The 16,648-nt window shown below is 37.1% G+C and overlaps 1 protein-coding gene across 2 annotated transcripts in view; it reads right to left on the bottom strand.

Annotated features, from left to right (window-relative positions):
- The window catches only part of SYNE1 (spectrin repeat containing nuclear envelope protein 1), a 452,863-nt gene that overhangs the window by 245,623 nt on the left and 190,592 nt on the right, over positions 1-16,648 (bottom strand). For both annotated transcript variants that reach the window (XM_087425127.1, XM_087425124.1), the window contains 10 exons: positions 15,631-15,810; positions 13,010-13,160; positions 12,538-12,696; positions 11,156-11,338; positions 8,633-8,734; positions 6,138-6,341; positions 4,946-5,153; positions 4,000-4,112; positions 2,436-2,641; positions 1,277-1,432 (listed from right to left, as the gene is read on the bottom strand). In XM_087425127.1, the coding sequence (XP_087281253.1) occupies positions 1,277-1,432; positions 2,436-2,641; positions 4,000-4,112; positions 4,946-5,153; positions 6,138-6,341; positions 8,633-8,734; positions 11,156-11,338; positions 12,538-12,696; positions 13,010-13,160; positions 15,631-15,810 (1,662 nt within the window). The remainder of the gene's footprint in view (positions 1-1,276; positions 1,433-2,435; positions 2,642-3,999; positions 4,113-4,945; positions 5,154-6,137; positions 6,342-8,632; positions 8,735-11,155; positions 11,339-12,537; positions 12,697-13,009; positions 13,161-15,630; positions 15,811-16,648) is intronic.

The raw sequence follows: 16,648 nt of genomic DNA, 5'->3' as shown, positions 1-16,648 counted from the left end.
TATTATTCTGTTAAGTCAGCAAACATTTTCTATTTTTCTGGCTGTATATTAGACAATGGGAATATAAAGATGACAAAGACTTGAAGGTCCTGGCCTTGAGGGACTCACCATTGGCGGTTGGGGTACATAGATTCAATAAAGCATCTACTCCACAGTAAGGGCTCACAGAAATGAGACCACGGCACTCCAGGAAAATTTTATAATAGTCATCAAATCAGCACACAAACAGTAGTTGGCAGTATGGGTTCTGTTTGTGCATTTGTTTGCATGTTTATTTTTCAAGACAAGGAATACTCAAGTATGTTTGACCAAACAGAGGACTCAGCAGAAACATGGAATGATTATGATCTGAATTAGGCAATTTTTATTCAATGATCACTGTGGCTAATTTGTCTGATTATGCAGGCTGGGTGCTAGCTCTGCTGCTTCACAGATGAGTGCATCTGCTCTTTCAGAGGATAGTCAAGGAGTTTGGGGTCAAGCTGCACTCTCCTGATGGAAAGTGTTCTGTCTTTCAATGGAAGGGTTCCAATGAAGCAACTGAAAATGCCAGGGGTGGGGCATGACTTTAGGGAGCAGAACCCTGAAGGGGTGGAGTCAGAAGCACAGGTCAGTGAACTTTGTCTGGGAAAGGAGCCAGAAACGTTGGCTCAGTCGGGAAGCAATGAAGAAGCAAATATTGCAGTGGAGAAGAAGAACCTCCAGGAGAGTTAGACTTAATGACCATACCTCTTGCTTTACTAAGAATATTATGAGGCTGAAATGGGTTGGAAATAGAACTGAAGGCTGAAGTATGTGAATAATATACAGAAACTGGGGTCAACAATATTATTTTTGTAAATGAAGAGTATCTTTATAATCACTGTGTATTTGTGGTGTTCTATTCTGAATATCAGCTTTATGTCATCTTAATAGATCCTTATAATAACCCCTGAGAGGAAAATACAGTATTACTAACACAATATTTAAAGGCTAATATCAAGAAATAAAGGAAATGAGTGACCTGCCCAATTTGTTGAGCAAAGAGAGGTGGCACTGGGATGCAGATCAGCTCCTTACTTCCATCCCTGTGCTCTCTCCAAAATATCTCACTGCCATAAAAAACACTGCACAACCATTTGTATTTTAGACATTCAGAGATAGGAATATACAACCACCACCAACCAACCAACCAACCAACCAACCAATCAACTAACAACCAAATCAAATAACCAACCAACCGGAAAAACAATAACATGTTAGGAGGGAAAGGACCTAGTCCATTTCTGCACCATACCTTGCAGCCAGTAGTTCTCCCAGAAACATTTCAACTTTATGGACTTCGTTTTTCTTCTCAGGAATATGCTGTTTGCTCTCTCCTAAGTTTTCTGTGCTTAACCTTTCATCCATTTCATGGATCCATAAGTTCAGTTTTCTGTGCTGATCTTCAAAACTAAAGAAAAGAAAAAAACACCTTAGAGAAATTCTTATGTGCCCATTATAATAAACAAATTCTAATATCTGAGGTAACAATGTCTATGGCAATCAAGATTGCATGAATTTTCAAGTATGGAAGAAAACGCAACAATGAGCCCATCTAAATTATTACTTATTTCAGTAACAAAATGATAAATCATGGAAATTTCTTTTGAGATCCAAGCAGAAAAAGAATCGCTGTATCTTGCTGAATTGATTTCCTGGTGATCATAGCTTTTAATTATCTCCATGTCAATGTGCACTTAACTCTGTGTCTTAACTACAAAGACTCTGAATTGCGGTCAATGGATAAGTGGGGCAGTGGAAGCCCTGGAAAAGAAGGGAAAGTCATCTCTGTGTTTGTATCTTATGGAAATTTGAATATGGCTCAAGAGCACAAGGATTCCAAGTTTTCAAAACAATGTAAGTTCTCTAAGCAATCTGGGCAAGGGTCAGGCAAATTCCTCTGCCACCAGAAAGGACTATTGATGAAACTGACATCTTTTTTCCCCTAGTAACGTGGGTTTTTTTTTCCTTCTAATTTATATTCACCTCTATTGACGTAGCTTCCTGATTGTAATCTTGATTTACAGAAATTCAACAGATGTTTTCTGCCATGACTCCAATCCAGCAGAAGTGGAAACAAGGAAAAGACTTGGGTAATCTAAAACCTGGGTGTCAAAGCTCTAATATGAGCTAGCCCAACAGACAAAAAAAATACATGCATTTATGCCATTTACAATTACTAGTGAATATAATTCCTTTCTTTTTCTGTATAGAAAATAAAGCCAAACAATATTATCAGAGTCCAAGCAATCATTTATAGTCCTAGGATGAACCTGCACTTAAAGTCAAAGCTTATTATAATTTAAACTCACAATTTCAAATATTATTCATTTATCAACAGTGGCTTTTTTTCTCTAAATCCCTGAAAATACATTCTGTGTATGATGAAATCTACACTTATCAAAACAACCCACCTTCCAAGTTCTAAAGCACAGTCTTGAAGAGCCTGTTTGTCTTTAAGACATTGTTTCAGAAATGCTTGAAACTCTTCGTTAGCCTTTGTAACTTGTTCCTGAATGCTACTGACAGTTTGTTTAGACAAGTATGCATACAAAGTTTGTCCTTCTTGAGTCACTGCATCAAGCTTGCTCTGCCCGTCACTGACCGAGTCCAAAATGTTCTGTTTCAGGAAATAAAGGTAATATCAAATATTTGGTATTATACAGAGACCCTGGTGCATGGGAGCATTAATTACAAATCTGAGCTAAGACAGTAGAGCAAGAGAAGAAAAACAGTGCCCAAAGGAAGAAAGCCTTTAACAAGGCTGGAGGGAGAATGATGTACACAACTGGATATATTCAAGGCTCATCATCGAGGATGGTGCCAGCCAGTCATTGGAACCACTGAGGAAACACCGTGAACAACAGTGACCTGGAAACGAGGATGCTCTCATCAAGGTCTTGTTTTCAGTCTCTCCCCATTCTTACTGTCCCAATGTCACCCAGGCTACACCTCCTCACATGGTTAGTGGGACATCCTCTAGTTGGTTAGCTGCCTCCATCCCCCTGCTCCTCCCTTGACCCACTCTGCACACAAAGTCCTGACTTCAGATCCCTTCTTTTCTTGGTACGCACCTCTTCCTTGGAAGATTCACACACATGTACATGGCTTCAACAGAGCAAAAGAACCCTAGTACTGCTGTTCTAGTCCTGTCTCTCCCCTGAGCTCCAGGGTGGCATTTTCAATTGTCGCTCATTTTTCTTCATGGAGTTCCACTGCAGCTCAGGCTTAAAAGGGGATAATTCCACATCTGAATTCACCCTGCTTCCTGCAAAACCACTTCCTTTATTATAATGTTCTTCCTACCCTGACTGCTAATGAGTTATCTACATAACTGTCATCACCCATTAGGCCACAAAATCCTCATGTTCCTCATTAATTTTTAAAAGTTATTTTTACAATACTTAACACAGTGCTTTGCTCAGATGAGCCACTTGAAAAACTTGGCTAAAATCTAATTTGAACCTAGCCTTCTGTCAACTGGCTCTTAATTCTACTTCACAATGGCCTTCTCCTTCCTGAACTCATAAGTTTTTCACAGTCAGTAGAACCTATAATATCTATTGCTTTAATTTTAATATATCCTTGCTCCAAATTTAGACCGTAGGTTATTAAAAAACACGAGCCATGACTTCTTTTTAAAAGTTCTCCATGATAGTGATATAAAATAGATACAATTATTTACACTTTCACTGCTACAAAAATTCAAAGTAGGTTTAGTTTGAATGAATTCCAAAGAATGGTCAACAGGCTAAAAGAGAGAGGAAGGGGATCTAGAAATTCTATAGCTCTACCTTATTTTCTCAAACTACTATTCATATTGCCCATCTCCCCATGACTCAAGAAATCGAATTCTGTTCGGGAAGAAGAAAAGATTGAATAATAGAAGAAGATTTGGGAAAAGAGATGATTTAGGTCTGACCTGAGGGCATTTGAGTACAGTTTGGGGAAGAAGAAAAAGCACTGTCAGGTTCATACCTGAAGATCATGGAGCTTTGCTTCTAGAATTTTACTGTCGCCAGTTCTATCAGATGATTTGTGGGCGGCCGCCTTGATTCCAGAAAACCATTCCTGAAATTCCCGCATCGACTCTTTTGAAAGTAATAAAAATGAGAAAAAAAATCCAACACACTGAATAAGCTTTCTGGATTTACCACAAAGAATTAATTCTCGTCTTTAGAATCTTGCTTATAAAATATTCCAGAAATAAAATAATAGTAATAATAATAATAATAATAATATAGAAAATAATACAGCATGATCCACAACCATGACTGTTCATGGCAGAATTAAGAAATTATCTTATAGAAAAGATATTTGTATTCCCAGAATGTCTGATTTCCCATTGTGTTTTTTTCTTTTGGAAAAGAAAGATAATTAGTCGCCTGAATATGTAAGAGTTCAAGAGGAGAAATGCTCTAGGGGTGATAAAGCCCTTTTTATGGCAAAGGAGGGACCACCTCCTCTGTCTACCAAGCTGACTTAGAGTCATTATGCGTCCACATCAGAGCATAGGCACACTGGGTGGGAAGATGAGTCATGTACATATGACAACAATTTCCTGGATTATGTGGCTGCCGCTGTTTCGTGGCCTCTCCTAACACCCAAGTTTACTGTGTCACCTCATCATAGCAGTGGAAGTAATTTTCCACACAAATAAACGATATGTAGAAAATCCAGATGAAATTCAGAATCATCAAAATGGTGGACTCCTACTTTCTTGGGGAGAAAGAGGAAGAATTCTGTTGATGGGGAGAGTCCAAGAACAACACTTCTATTGCTCAAATCTCAACACATAAACGAATTTAAAATTAAATTCTTGTGGGAAGTTTTCCCAAACCTTTGCTGGCTGTTTCTAGGCAGCATTTAGTTTGGATTCCTTCTCATAAACAAACCATTCACACTAAGGCCTGTCAGAGCTCACCATTGAAATGTTTTTCCAGAGAATCCTGAAGGCTGGCCTGTGTCTTGGCGCACGACTGGCTCACAGATTCGTGTTTCTTTATCAGCCCGGTCATTGCACTGCCCAGGCGCTCCAACTCAACCGAGTGGTACTTGCGGCACAAGCTATTGAGATTTTCTTGGGTGGAGCTGATGTTGCTTTGCTGACTTTGGAGTTCTTTTTGTATTTCCTATAGAATAAAAGCATGCCATGAGGATATTGATTACATTCAAGAGAAATATTCCAGCTACTCCACTATGGCACATTTTTTGAATCTGAAATTGATGCTGTTGAAATTCACTCAGTAATGTATACACTTTTGTGGGATTTGTTTTTGAGTTTTTGTCATAGATCTGTGTTGATACTTTCAGAATGTTGCCCAGTTCTCCTTAGGAACCACTGCGAACAGCTATTGGGAGGTAGCTAGGATTTGGGTTATAGTATAAGATTTCAAGAAAACTGAATAGGGTTCCAGCCCATGACCTTGGGTTCAGTCAATTGATTAGAAACTATTAATGGAGTCACCCTCTTAATTTCGAATTCTTCAATGGACCACTTGGGCTTTGTTTCAGAGTCAGAGGACATACCAAAAGCACCAGTAGTTAATTTAAAAATATATGTCCTCAGTCTCAGCTACAGTAAGAAAATATGTTAAAAGACAACAGACTACGTATCTTGAAAAGTCAACTCACAACACAAGCTTTACAGATAGTGGATCAGGAACATCATCTATGAATATGGACAGACGACATGGAAGTAGAGTGTCTTCTTGGCTGCTTGTTAAAAAATTGTATCCTTCTCTAGATGAAAGTAGTCATACTGACCAATAAAAATAACTAAGTATGAAAAATGATTTGGCATTCAAGTTTGAAAATTCATGGAAATTCACATAGTTCTACAGGCTCCACCTTCTTACTAAAAAAAAAAAATATTGAGAAGCATAGCCTATGAGCAGGCTGACAGCAATGCATGCTTTCTGTTTTTAAGTTCTTCTTCTTTGATTTCTTATCACCTGCATTCATTTCTGCACCTGTTACTTACTTTGCCATGTCCCATATCACGAATTAGTTGGTTGGTCAAGTGTTAATATGGGTAACTGCGAGCAGGAGCTTAATTTGATTATAGTAACCACAAAAGAGGAGAACTAAACACTTAATGATAGTTTATGACCTACCTTCACTTTTTTCAACCCTTCACAAGTCTCAGTTTGGGCACAGTTCAACAACGATTCTTCTAGTTTTGTCAGCCAGGTTGTCATGTCATTAATAAATTTCTCCACCTGTGTACTCTGAGCAGTGAATTCTTTCAATGTTCCTTTTGCTTCTTCAGTAATTTCTCTGGCATGCTCCAATTTCTGCCTTAAGTCTGCTTCTATAAACTAGGCGTAAAGCAAAATTTCATTAAAATCTGTGAAATCCAGAACACTCATTCAGGAGGAATTCCTTTCATGTGCAGCTTAATTGTAAAAAAAAACAAAAACAAAAACAAAAACACATAAGCCTAACCACGGATGCTAATTCAACTTTTCTAAGAAGGAAAATCAGTGGGTCTAAGCTGCCAAACATTTTAAGTGATGGGAAAATGGAAAGAGGAAGGATTGTGGTTAACACTGGACTTTAAAGTGGCAATTTCCACTGACGTTCCAGGGAATACCGGAGATCTCACATTCCGAAAGCAGAGCGATACCTATGCAGCATTACCAAGGAGGTGACACAAAACCTGCTCTTCAATCTCCCTGGGAAACGCACATTTCTTGCTCTGATGTCACTACTACTTTGGACAAACACCGCTATCGGATTTTATCATAAAGTAATTTTATTGGTGTCTCCCACTTTTAAATGTTCGTGGAGGCTATGTTTTCTCTCTTCCTGGATGACTTAGTTCGGGAGGGCCCTTGACTTCTCTGGCACCACAGATAATAAAAGGACTTATAATCATGATAAGTTGCAAACAGTTCCAATTCCACAATTAAAGCATCCAGGCCCATGTAATAACCAAAACTTTGTACTTCAAGTTAACTTAAAGTTCAGGCTTCTTTCTTACCCGCAGCTCAGATCTGCTGCAAACAGGAAGCTCGCAGAGGAGAAAGGGGCTAGTCCCCACTTTCCCCACTTTCTACAGCTTCTGACCCCTGCAGGCTTGGACAGGAGGTGGGTGAGGGGCTCTGAAGTTTTTGACAACTGTTGTGAGCTGGCATCTGTGCTCCCAGGCTGGGCGACATTTCACATTCAGTCCTCTCACAGGCCCTAGTCTGTGAGCTTTTTTGAGGCTCTCCTCACCTCTGCAACCTCCTACTGGAGTTCCCTAGATGCAAGCAACGCACTCCTCTGACTCTTTACTTTCTACTCCGCAGCCTGTGAGCATCTCCTTAACTTCTTGAGGCTGACGCTTATCATCACCCATATCATATCTTCTTAGATAAGATATCCACATGCTGATGCTCTCTTCTCTCCTCTCAAAACTCACCTCTAGGCCAGAGGTCACTCTCTGGCATTCACCCCAGATGACTTGAGATGCAGGCCACTCAAAACAATCATTTCCCCCTTGGCAAACACATTGGCAGTTAGCCAGCCTGTCTCTCACCCTTCAGGGCTCTCAGGGGGAGTTAGATACTAGACACCTGTGTCCTCCAACTTTAGGGAGCATATGTCATGCTCTCCAGGTGGTACCACTGAAACCCTGAGGCTTGAGTTAAGGTGCAGGGCCCCCCACACCTCTTCCTTGAGTATTCGTAGGGGTGTGCATGTGAGAAACCAGAGTCAATGGTAGCTCTCTCCCCAAACCCTGCCTCCATCTTCACTCTGAGTAAGTCCAACTGTTGCCCATTTATTTCCTTGCCACAGGTGACATGCATAAGCTCTCCTCTTTAGTTTTGTATATGATTAGCACACCCTTCACCTCTTTTTGATTTGGGTGAAACTTCTAACATTCTGTTACATGTATCATCCAGCAATAGTACCAATAATACACAGTCTCAGGCCAGAGCAAAAGTATAGTTGATCAAGCAAGATTGATCGGTTAGCGAGAATCAGTGACTAAGGGTACAAAGGCAAGGGGGGAAGAAAGAAAATGTAGAGAAAATCCATGAGGTCAGCAACAAATACAGGGGTTTGTTATACAGCCTGGAGCCAGTGGTGCTGGCTGCCAACAGAGACCTACCATGCTGTCGCTCTTAGCTCTCGCTGACTAAAGTAGCCTAGGTTTCCTGGTCAGATCTGCTCCACCCTGGCCTGTGGATTGGTGCCATTGAAAGGGCCTTGAAGGGAGATTTGCAATGGTGATCCCTCCAAATCCAGTTATTGAGTAAATGAATTAGTAAAATCTCAATAAGAATATCAATATTCATAAATGTGCTTGCTGTTCTGGTCTAGACATAAAGTGGTCCAGGAGGCAAGCTGGATGGTAGGTACTACTTCCAAAATTTAGTAAGGAAAAAGAGAACTAATCTTATTATAATATTTGAGTTGGAAATATGTTATGAATGCTGGCACAAGGAATTCTAAAAATCTTAATATTTTAACCCCCACGTACAATAAGGTCCATATGTTTGCTTGGAAGTATGATGATGATAACAACGAGAATACACACACACACACACACGCATATACACTTTTTGAGAGGGAGAGAGTCTAGTATATAGTAGTATTACAAACCTGATTGAGTGCTTACCTGAAGGTCTGGTGGTGTTTCTGGATTTTTAGTTAATTCTTTAAGATCATTAACTTTGGAATGAAGTTCTTCCAGTCTCAATGCTTTGTTTTTAACTTCAGACTGCCAAAATACAAGACAAAAGGGAAAAGCATAATTAATCCAAACGTTGACACGTTATATTCAGCATTAATAATTTCAAGAGTTAACTGTCAAAATATCCCAACTTTAAAGTAGCATAAAAAAAATGTTTCATTTTCTGAGGGCTGTCTTTACTTACGAATGTGGAAAAACGTCACCATTAACTTTCACTAGGAATTCGAGGGAGTACGCAGAACTTTCTGTCTTCCTAGCAGTTTTTATTGTGAAAAAAAGGCTTCTGGAAAAAATTAAACACTGACCAAAAGTCTTGAGTCAGTGGGGATTTTCAGTAGACTGTCATTTTCTCATTAGCGTTAACATCACTGATTACTATGGCAGCATTAAACTCTTGAAGTAGTTTGAAGCAAATACACATCAGGAGTGACTAATTACTGTAGACTATATGTAATACATCAGAAACATTTCAAATAAAAACGTAGAGAATAGCAAAGCAGAAATCAGGTTAATTAGGAAATTGACATCTAATATTTTGCCTTTTCTTTTTGCACCAACACTAACAGAAAAAGAAGAAAGAACAATCAAAGAGTCATTACTGAGCAAATTAGGTGCTTGTAAGCTTCATTAGTTATTTGGGGCCACAAAGGAACATTTAATAAAGTATCCCTCTTGACTTAAATACCCTATTTTGGTGCTTTGTGGACACTTACAATCCTTCTGATGCCTTCAATCCAGAAAGTAATTTACTTACCCAGGGAGATGTGATGAACTAACTGTCAGGTCTACTGGACTTCCCCAGAAACAGACCGGGCAATTAATCACACCTATGCACCCAAACTTCCTTTCTCGCACTACATTTGGGCAATGACACTGTTAGACACTGGGCTGAATCCAGTTCACTGATTTTATTAGCTGGTGTACCACACAGTCAGAACATAAAAACCCATCTTTGTGAGTGACTGAACCTGGACATATTGAATGCCCCTTGATGCCCACTGGCTCCCTGGAGCCAGAGGTCAGCAGTAGGAGTGGACTGTGTGTTGGTTTAAGAACTGGCTCTCCAAAAAAAAGGCCCTAATTTATAGCATTTACCACCATTTCGAGCTACAACATGATGTCACTGCATATGGACTTGGAAGAAATGCACAGTAGTCCACCATTCTACAGTATTTCCACCATACAGATACAATAAATGTTAATAACTCAAGAGTCTAGATAACAGCAAAATGTAGAACAATAATTAGGAAGTGGTAAGTTTTGAGTACTCATTACCTTCATTTTTAACATGATTTATTTATTGTAAATTTATTTACAATTTAATTTTTAATAATGGTTGTGTTTAACACTGGCTCGCAAAAGGTAATAATTGAGTTTTGCGAGCTGGTACAAGTCCTATTCCAACACACTCCACTGTCTGAGATGTAATGTTAGTTTAACATCAAAAATAACAACGAAAGAGACTGTGGTCTCCTTCTCCTGACTATACTTTTAGACTGGATAATTTCCTCCATTTCTGTTTGCTGTTAGAAATAGGAACAATTTCTAGAATGTTCTTTGGGTGAAAGATATCTGAATAACTTAGGTAATATAGATGATTTGACTATATTTTTTCAGACAACAGTCATTCATTCATGTATCTGTCATGTTCCATATGTGTGCCAGGCACAGTGCTGGGCACCCGAGGATACGATGTTGAACAGTTTCTGCCCTCACCAAGAGTACAGTCAGTTATATGCTCTGTGAAACAAGTTATCTCTTGTTACTCCATTTCCTCTTACTTTGCTTCATTTTTCATCACAGCCCAATGACTACTTAACATTTCACATATAATATATATTGTACTGTAAATAATGTAAATACCATGAGGGTAGGGACTTTGTTTTACAATTATATTCTTAGTGTCTAAGACAGTGCCTGAGATATTTTAGGTGATGATTAAGAATTTGATGAGTGAATGAATAAATGAATGCAAGAAATGGGAATAAAGGGAGTTTAAGATGAATTGGTGACCAGAACTTGAAAATGCTACTTTCCATGGAAGCCTGTAACACTCCAATCTCCAGTTTTCTTTCATTTCTGAAAAGAAAAGTGGACGAACCCAGCACCTAGCACTAGTGTTCAGCACACAGTAAGGACTCAGTAAACATTGTGTTTGAATGAAGAAGAAATAGACACTAAATATGACTGAATTACAGACACTTGCATTTTACTTTTCTACTATTATTTTAAGAGCCCCAACAAAGAAGTGACAAAAATGTAAAAAAAAAAAAAAAAAAAAAAGTCTTATCCATACCTATTCAGCTTTCAAGTAAATGGTAAAAGAGTTTTGTTTCACTCCTATGTGTCTTGAAAGGAAGAATGAACTTTAAAAAAGAAGACACAATTTTTTTGTATTCTGGTCAATGATGCACCATAAGCTCACATATGAAGGTATAGTCGATTTACCTCAAACTCTTTCAGGAATTCTTCTGTTTTGAGGCTATTATTCAGGTTGCTGATGCTTTCGGCCAGCTGTGGAACAGAATTGTTTGACCATCCGTCGATCTCCTCTTTACCTGAAAGTATATCATTCCAAATAGACAGGCTCACCCTCAGCCTATCCATGTTTTCCTCAATTCTCTCTGATACCTGGGATAGAAAATAGAAGCCATATCATTAATAGTCTGTGGCTTTAAGCTGCTCTTTGCCCCATCAAAATTCTAAAAATTTCAATGCTTCCTTAATCAGAACATCGTATTTTGACTGAAATGCAAAGTTTTACAAAAAAATTATTGTAGACTAATTGTGCACCTGACTCAAGAAAATGCTGACCATTACATAAATTCTTTCTCTCATTGGGAGAGTTGACATTAATTGCCGAGACATTCGATTTTCATTCATAAATTGGGAAACTAACAACAATAGATCTATTGGAGTCCACCATAATATAACTCACTCTGAGGTTGAATTCTACAGGATAGGGGTCCATCTAGGGCAGTATTGAATTTATTTCTGAAAGTAATACAATAAGCCCTTTTATTTGTAATGCTGAGATATAAAAATGGACATAATTAGACTCGAACATATTTAGAGAATAAGTAAATACATAGGAGAACAACTTTCCGTGTCCCACAATGAGAATGTCCTTTTAAAAATGGAAGAATATAAGGTTTTCTGAAGTTCCCAAATTACTTGATTATAGTATGCAAAATCAATGTCTAACATTAGTAATTTAGTTTAAGTAAGGGAACCCACTGTAAGTTAAACTTCTGAACCTAGATATTGATAATAGGGGGGTCAAAGGAATAACTGGATTTTTGAGCTGGAAAACAATGTAAAATATGTAGGGATTGAAATGTAGAGTTCCAGAGAGACCAAGTGACTTGTTCTACGGTCACATAGCTAGTAAATGACAGAGCAAGAACTAAAATCCAAGGATGTAAACTACAAGTCCAATATTTTTCAATGCAAAATTATAGTCTTATTAATTTTAAATTATTATACACTATGGTTTAACATTCTGTAGGATGTTTATAAATTATTCTTCAATTTTTATCCATTATTCCAGAGTTTTGAGAGAAAAAACATTTAGAGTTATAAATTTATGATTGAAGCTATCAAGTGAAATTCTAGAAAATCTGCCAATAAATTTTTAAAAAATAAAGCAAATAATTTTTTTACTATTTCTAAACTTGATGTAAACACTATTCTTCTTCAGGATATCATTTTGCATTTAGCATTACAAGTTAAAAATGGAATTCACATCCCTGAAAAATCTTTTTCCCAAAAATGTGATTGAACAATGTGAATATTTAAACTATTCATAGAATCCCAGATGACGAGCTTACATCCAGCCATTTGTCCACGGTGCTCTCCATGTCTGTTTTCACCAAGATGAAATCACTACTATGAATTTTTTTCAGCTCATATAACAACTGTTTTCCTTTACTCGTAAAGTTATCCAATTCTTTCTGCTTATTACACATTTCGTTCTTGGCAGTTTCATGCTGTGGACATAAATGTTTCCTTAATTAATAAAATAATCAGTGATAAGTCAAGAGTTTAAAACCATTGCCATTCATGGTTGACCTTATGCAGAAACTAGTGATATTAATGAACTATATGAATATAAATAATATAAGTTTCTTGAATTGCTAGAATCCTAGGATATCGATATTCCTTAAAAAAAAAGGTTGAGCTTGTTAGCATAAATTATCTACATCTTTACGTACTGACAAGAGTTGGGTAGAGAATTCATTATGAGCATAAATCAGATCTACTAACATAATCTACTAAAATAAATACATTTTAAAATATTACCTTGGATAAAGCCCATTTAAGATCCTCCTGATCTTTTATAGTAGTTCTGGTTACAATCACATTGCTGGCATTTTCTAGGACTTTAGATACAGCAGACTTCAAGTTCTGATATTCTCTCATTAAGTCAATAAGTCCACAGCATTGACCCTGGCTGTAACAATTAAAGAAAATATATCATTTATTGTCATGTATCAGGAAAGGAAAGCGTTTCTTATGATTGGATCTGATATATATAACCACATACATGTATTCACAGATGAATGTTGGAATCAAGAGAAAACCATATTTCTGCCTACTGAGGTCAAAAGAGTCCTGCTCAGTCTGACCTAACTCTAATGTCTAATTGTTCTCCATGAATGAAGAATGTACACAACCATTAAAACAAAATCTGTGACCTCAATGACAAGCAAAGATGTAGTATATGTTCTTAACAACTCAAACTTATGTAGATGTCAACATATTTTTGTTTTTTAATTTTTCTACGATTTAATTACTTCATAATGGTGTCTGTTGAGGGAAGGCAAAATATACCCCAAAAACAAAAAGAAACAAAACACTGCCCAATATTTAAAATATATATGAAGTTTTCCGTTTCAATGATGCAAATTTTCATTGACTATGAAATCCCTGAAAACTGTCAAAATAAGAAGGTAGTTTTTGTTTATAAGTCTAAAATGCCTTTGAGCAAGGAATTCTCCATCTAGGAATTTTTCCAAAGAAAGAGATGTGCACTAAGATTTAGGCAAAATGATATTCTTCACAACATTATTTATAATAGGAGAAAAAAACAGAAATAATCCAAACGTTAAAAATAGGCCACTAATTGAATAAATTCTGATACATTCTTATAATTGAATACTGTGCAACCTCTAATAAATCACAACTTAGGAAAATGTTTAATAACATGGAATAAAGTTTGCACCACATGGTTAAACTTTAAAAAATCCTACCTTAAAAGTCTGGGTGTACAATGTGTTCTCAATTTTGTTTTAAAGGCTTTGGATGTGATGCAAGGTGTGTATTGAAGTTCATTATTATTATTTATCTATTTATTTATTTATTGGTGAGGAAGATTAGCCCTAAGCTAACATCTGTCGCCAAACCTCCTATTTGCTGAGGAAGATTGGCCTGGGGCTAACATCCGTGCCCATCTTCCTCTACTTTATGTGTGGGATGCCTGCCACAGCACTGCTTGATAAGTGGTGCGGCAGTCCTCGCCTGGGATCCGAACCTTTGAACTCCAGGCCGCTGAAGTGGAGCACATGAACTTAACCACTATGCTACCGGGCTGGCCCCAAGGTTCATTAGTTTTTAACGCATATTGATACCCAATTGTTCCAGGACTCTTTATTGAAAAGACTATCCTTTCTCCATCAAATTGCCTTTGCACATTTGTCAAAAATCAATTGTGCATGTATGTCTATTTCTGGACACTATTCCATTGGTCTTTATGTTTATCTTTCAGCCAACACCACACTAAAACCAGACAGTGTGAGTTCTCCAATTCTTTTTTAAAATTGTACTATTCTAGGTCTTTTGCCTTTACATATAAATTTTAAAATCAGCTTGTCAATTTCTATAAAAAATTCTGCTGGGATTTTGATTGGGATTATATTGATATAAAAAAGACCTCAATAAAAAGAAAACAATCCAAAAAAACGTTAGCCAAATTGAACAGGCCAATTTGAACAAGATATATAAATGGCAAATAACATATCGAAATACACTCAATATCATTAGCCATCCAGGAAATACAAATTAAAAACAGAATGAGCTATCTCTACATACCTATTATAACGTCAAACACACAAAGATTTGACAATACCAAGTGCTGCAAATGATGTAGCGCAATTGGAGCTCTCATACGTGGCTAGTGCAAATGCAAAACAGTACAACTTTTGCAATTTCTTATAAAGTTAAACACACACTTACCATATGACCCAGAATCTTACTTTTAGGTATTTACTCATGTGAAATAAAAACTTACGTACTCACAAAAAATTGAACATGAATGTTTATAGACGCTTTATTTATAATCGTCCAAACTGGAAAGAATCCACTTATACGTCATTTTGGAAAAGATAATACTATAGAGACAGAACACTGATCCATGGTTGCCAAGGACTGGAAATGAGGGGAAGGACTGACTACAATGAGACGGGAGGGAATTTTTCAGGTGGTAGAACTGTTAGTGTGAAATTTGATAATCGTGATTCTTACACAACCGTATGAGTTTGTCAGACTCATACAGTTTAAGGGTGTACACTTAAGAGGGTGAATTTTACTGCACATAAATCAAACCTCAATTATAACCAAGTATAACAAAACAAACAACAAAAAAATCAGAATTTTTTGCAAAAAATTGCAAAAAAATTTTCAATGGTTGACAATTTTGCTTTTAAGCATTGAATTTCACACGTACATAATTGTTATCTCCAGACAACATCCTCAATAAAGTTCTGTAAGGACTAAATTTTTAATGTTACTAAAGAGACACAGAATACCTAAGATGGCAAGAGATATTTATTTCTTGATCACACCAACGCAAATCAACAGGCAATGGCCCAGTGTCACAAAATAAGTAGAAGTTAAAAACAAAAACTTAGAGATTTTGGACTTACTTTTCATGAATTAGTCTTTTGGTATCATTCCACGTGACATCTAAGCGGTTTATCTCCTTGTCGACTTCAGGTGCAAAGGCTACATCCTTCTGGGCAATTTGCTTGGCTTTATCTTTCAACCAACATAGTTCATGCTCATGAGAATTCAATTCATCTTCCAACTGATTAAAGACTCTTAGCCTGTGAATTAAAATGTCATTTTACTGTTAATTTACTAAAGGTAGTGAATTAATATTTCATTTCCATAAAGCATGCATATGGACAGTTAGAAAATCTCTTTTTTTTTTTGTTTATTGCAGTAACATCGGTTTATAACATTGTATAAATTTCAGTTGTACATCATTATACTTCTATTTCTGCATGGATTACATCATGTTCTGATGTTCACCACCCAAATACTAATTACAATGCATCACCGCACACATGTGTCTAATTATCCCTTTCACCCTCCTCCCTCCCCTCCGGTAACCACCAATCCAATCTCTGTCGCTATGTGTTTGCTTGTTATTACCTACTACTTAATGAGTGAGATCATACGGTATTTCACCTTCTCCCTCTGACTTATTTCACTTTGCATAATACCCTCAATGTCCATCCATGTTGTCACAAATGGCTGGATTTCTTATGGCTGAGTAGTATTCTAACACAGCAATTAAATGAATGCATATCAACTGATAAAGATGCTTTTAAAGTTAACTTTGCATAATTCAGAATGTACCTCAGAAAACATTTAAAGTCAGTTTCAATATTCACCTTCAACCTTCTATTAAATTTGTATTGTCTTTCTATTTTGATTTGATGGTATAAGACTTCCTTTCTTTTTTTTTGGTGAGGAAGATTCACCCTGAGCTAACATCTGTGCCAATCTTCCTCTATTTTGTATGTGGATTACTGCCATAGCATGGCTGACGAGTGGTGTAGGTCTGCGCCCAGGATCCAAACCTGCAAACCTGGGCTGCTGAAGTGGAATGTGCTGAACTCAACCACTAAGCCACAGGGCTGAGCCCAAGACTTTTAA

Source organism: Ceratotherium simum, chromosome 38, assembly GCF_057802395.1.
Source record: "Ceratotherium simum simum isolate JZ-2026a chromosome 38, ASM5780239v1, whole genome shotgun sequence".
Taxonomy (NCBI): Eukaryota; Metazoa; Chordata; class Mammalia; order Perissodactyla; family Rhinocerotidae; genus Ceratotherium; species Ceratotherium simum.
Note: the sequence above shows the minus strand (reverse complement) of the source record. Positions and strands in the feature narration are given on the sequence as shown.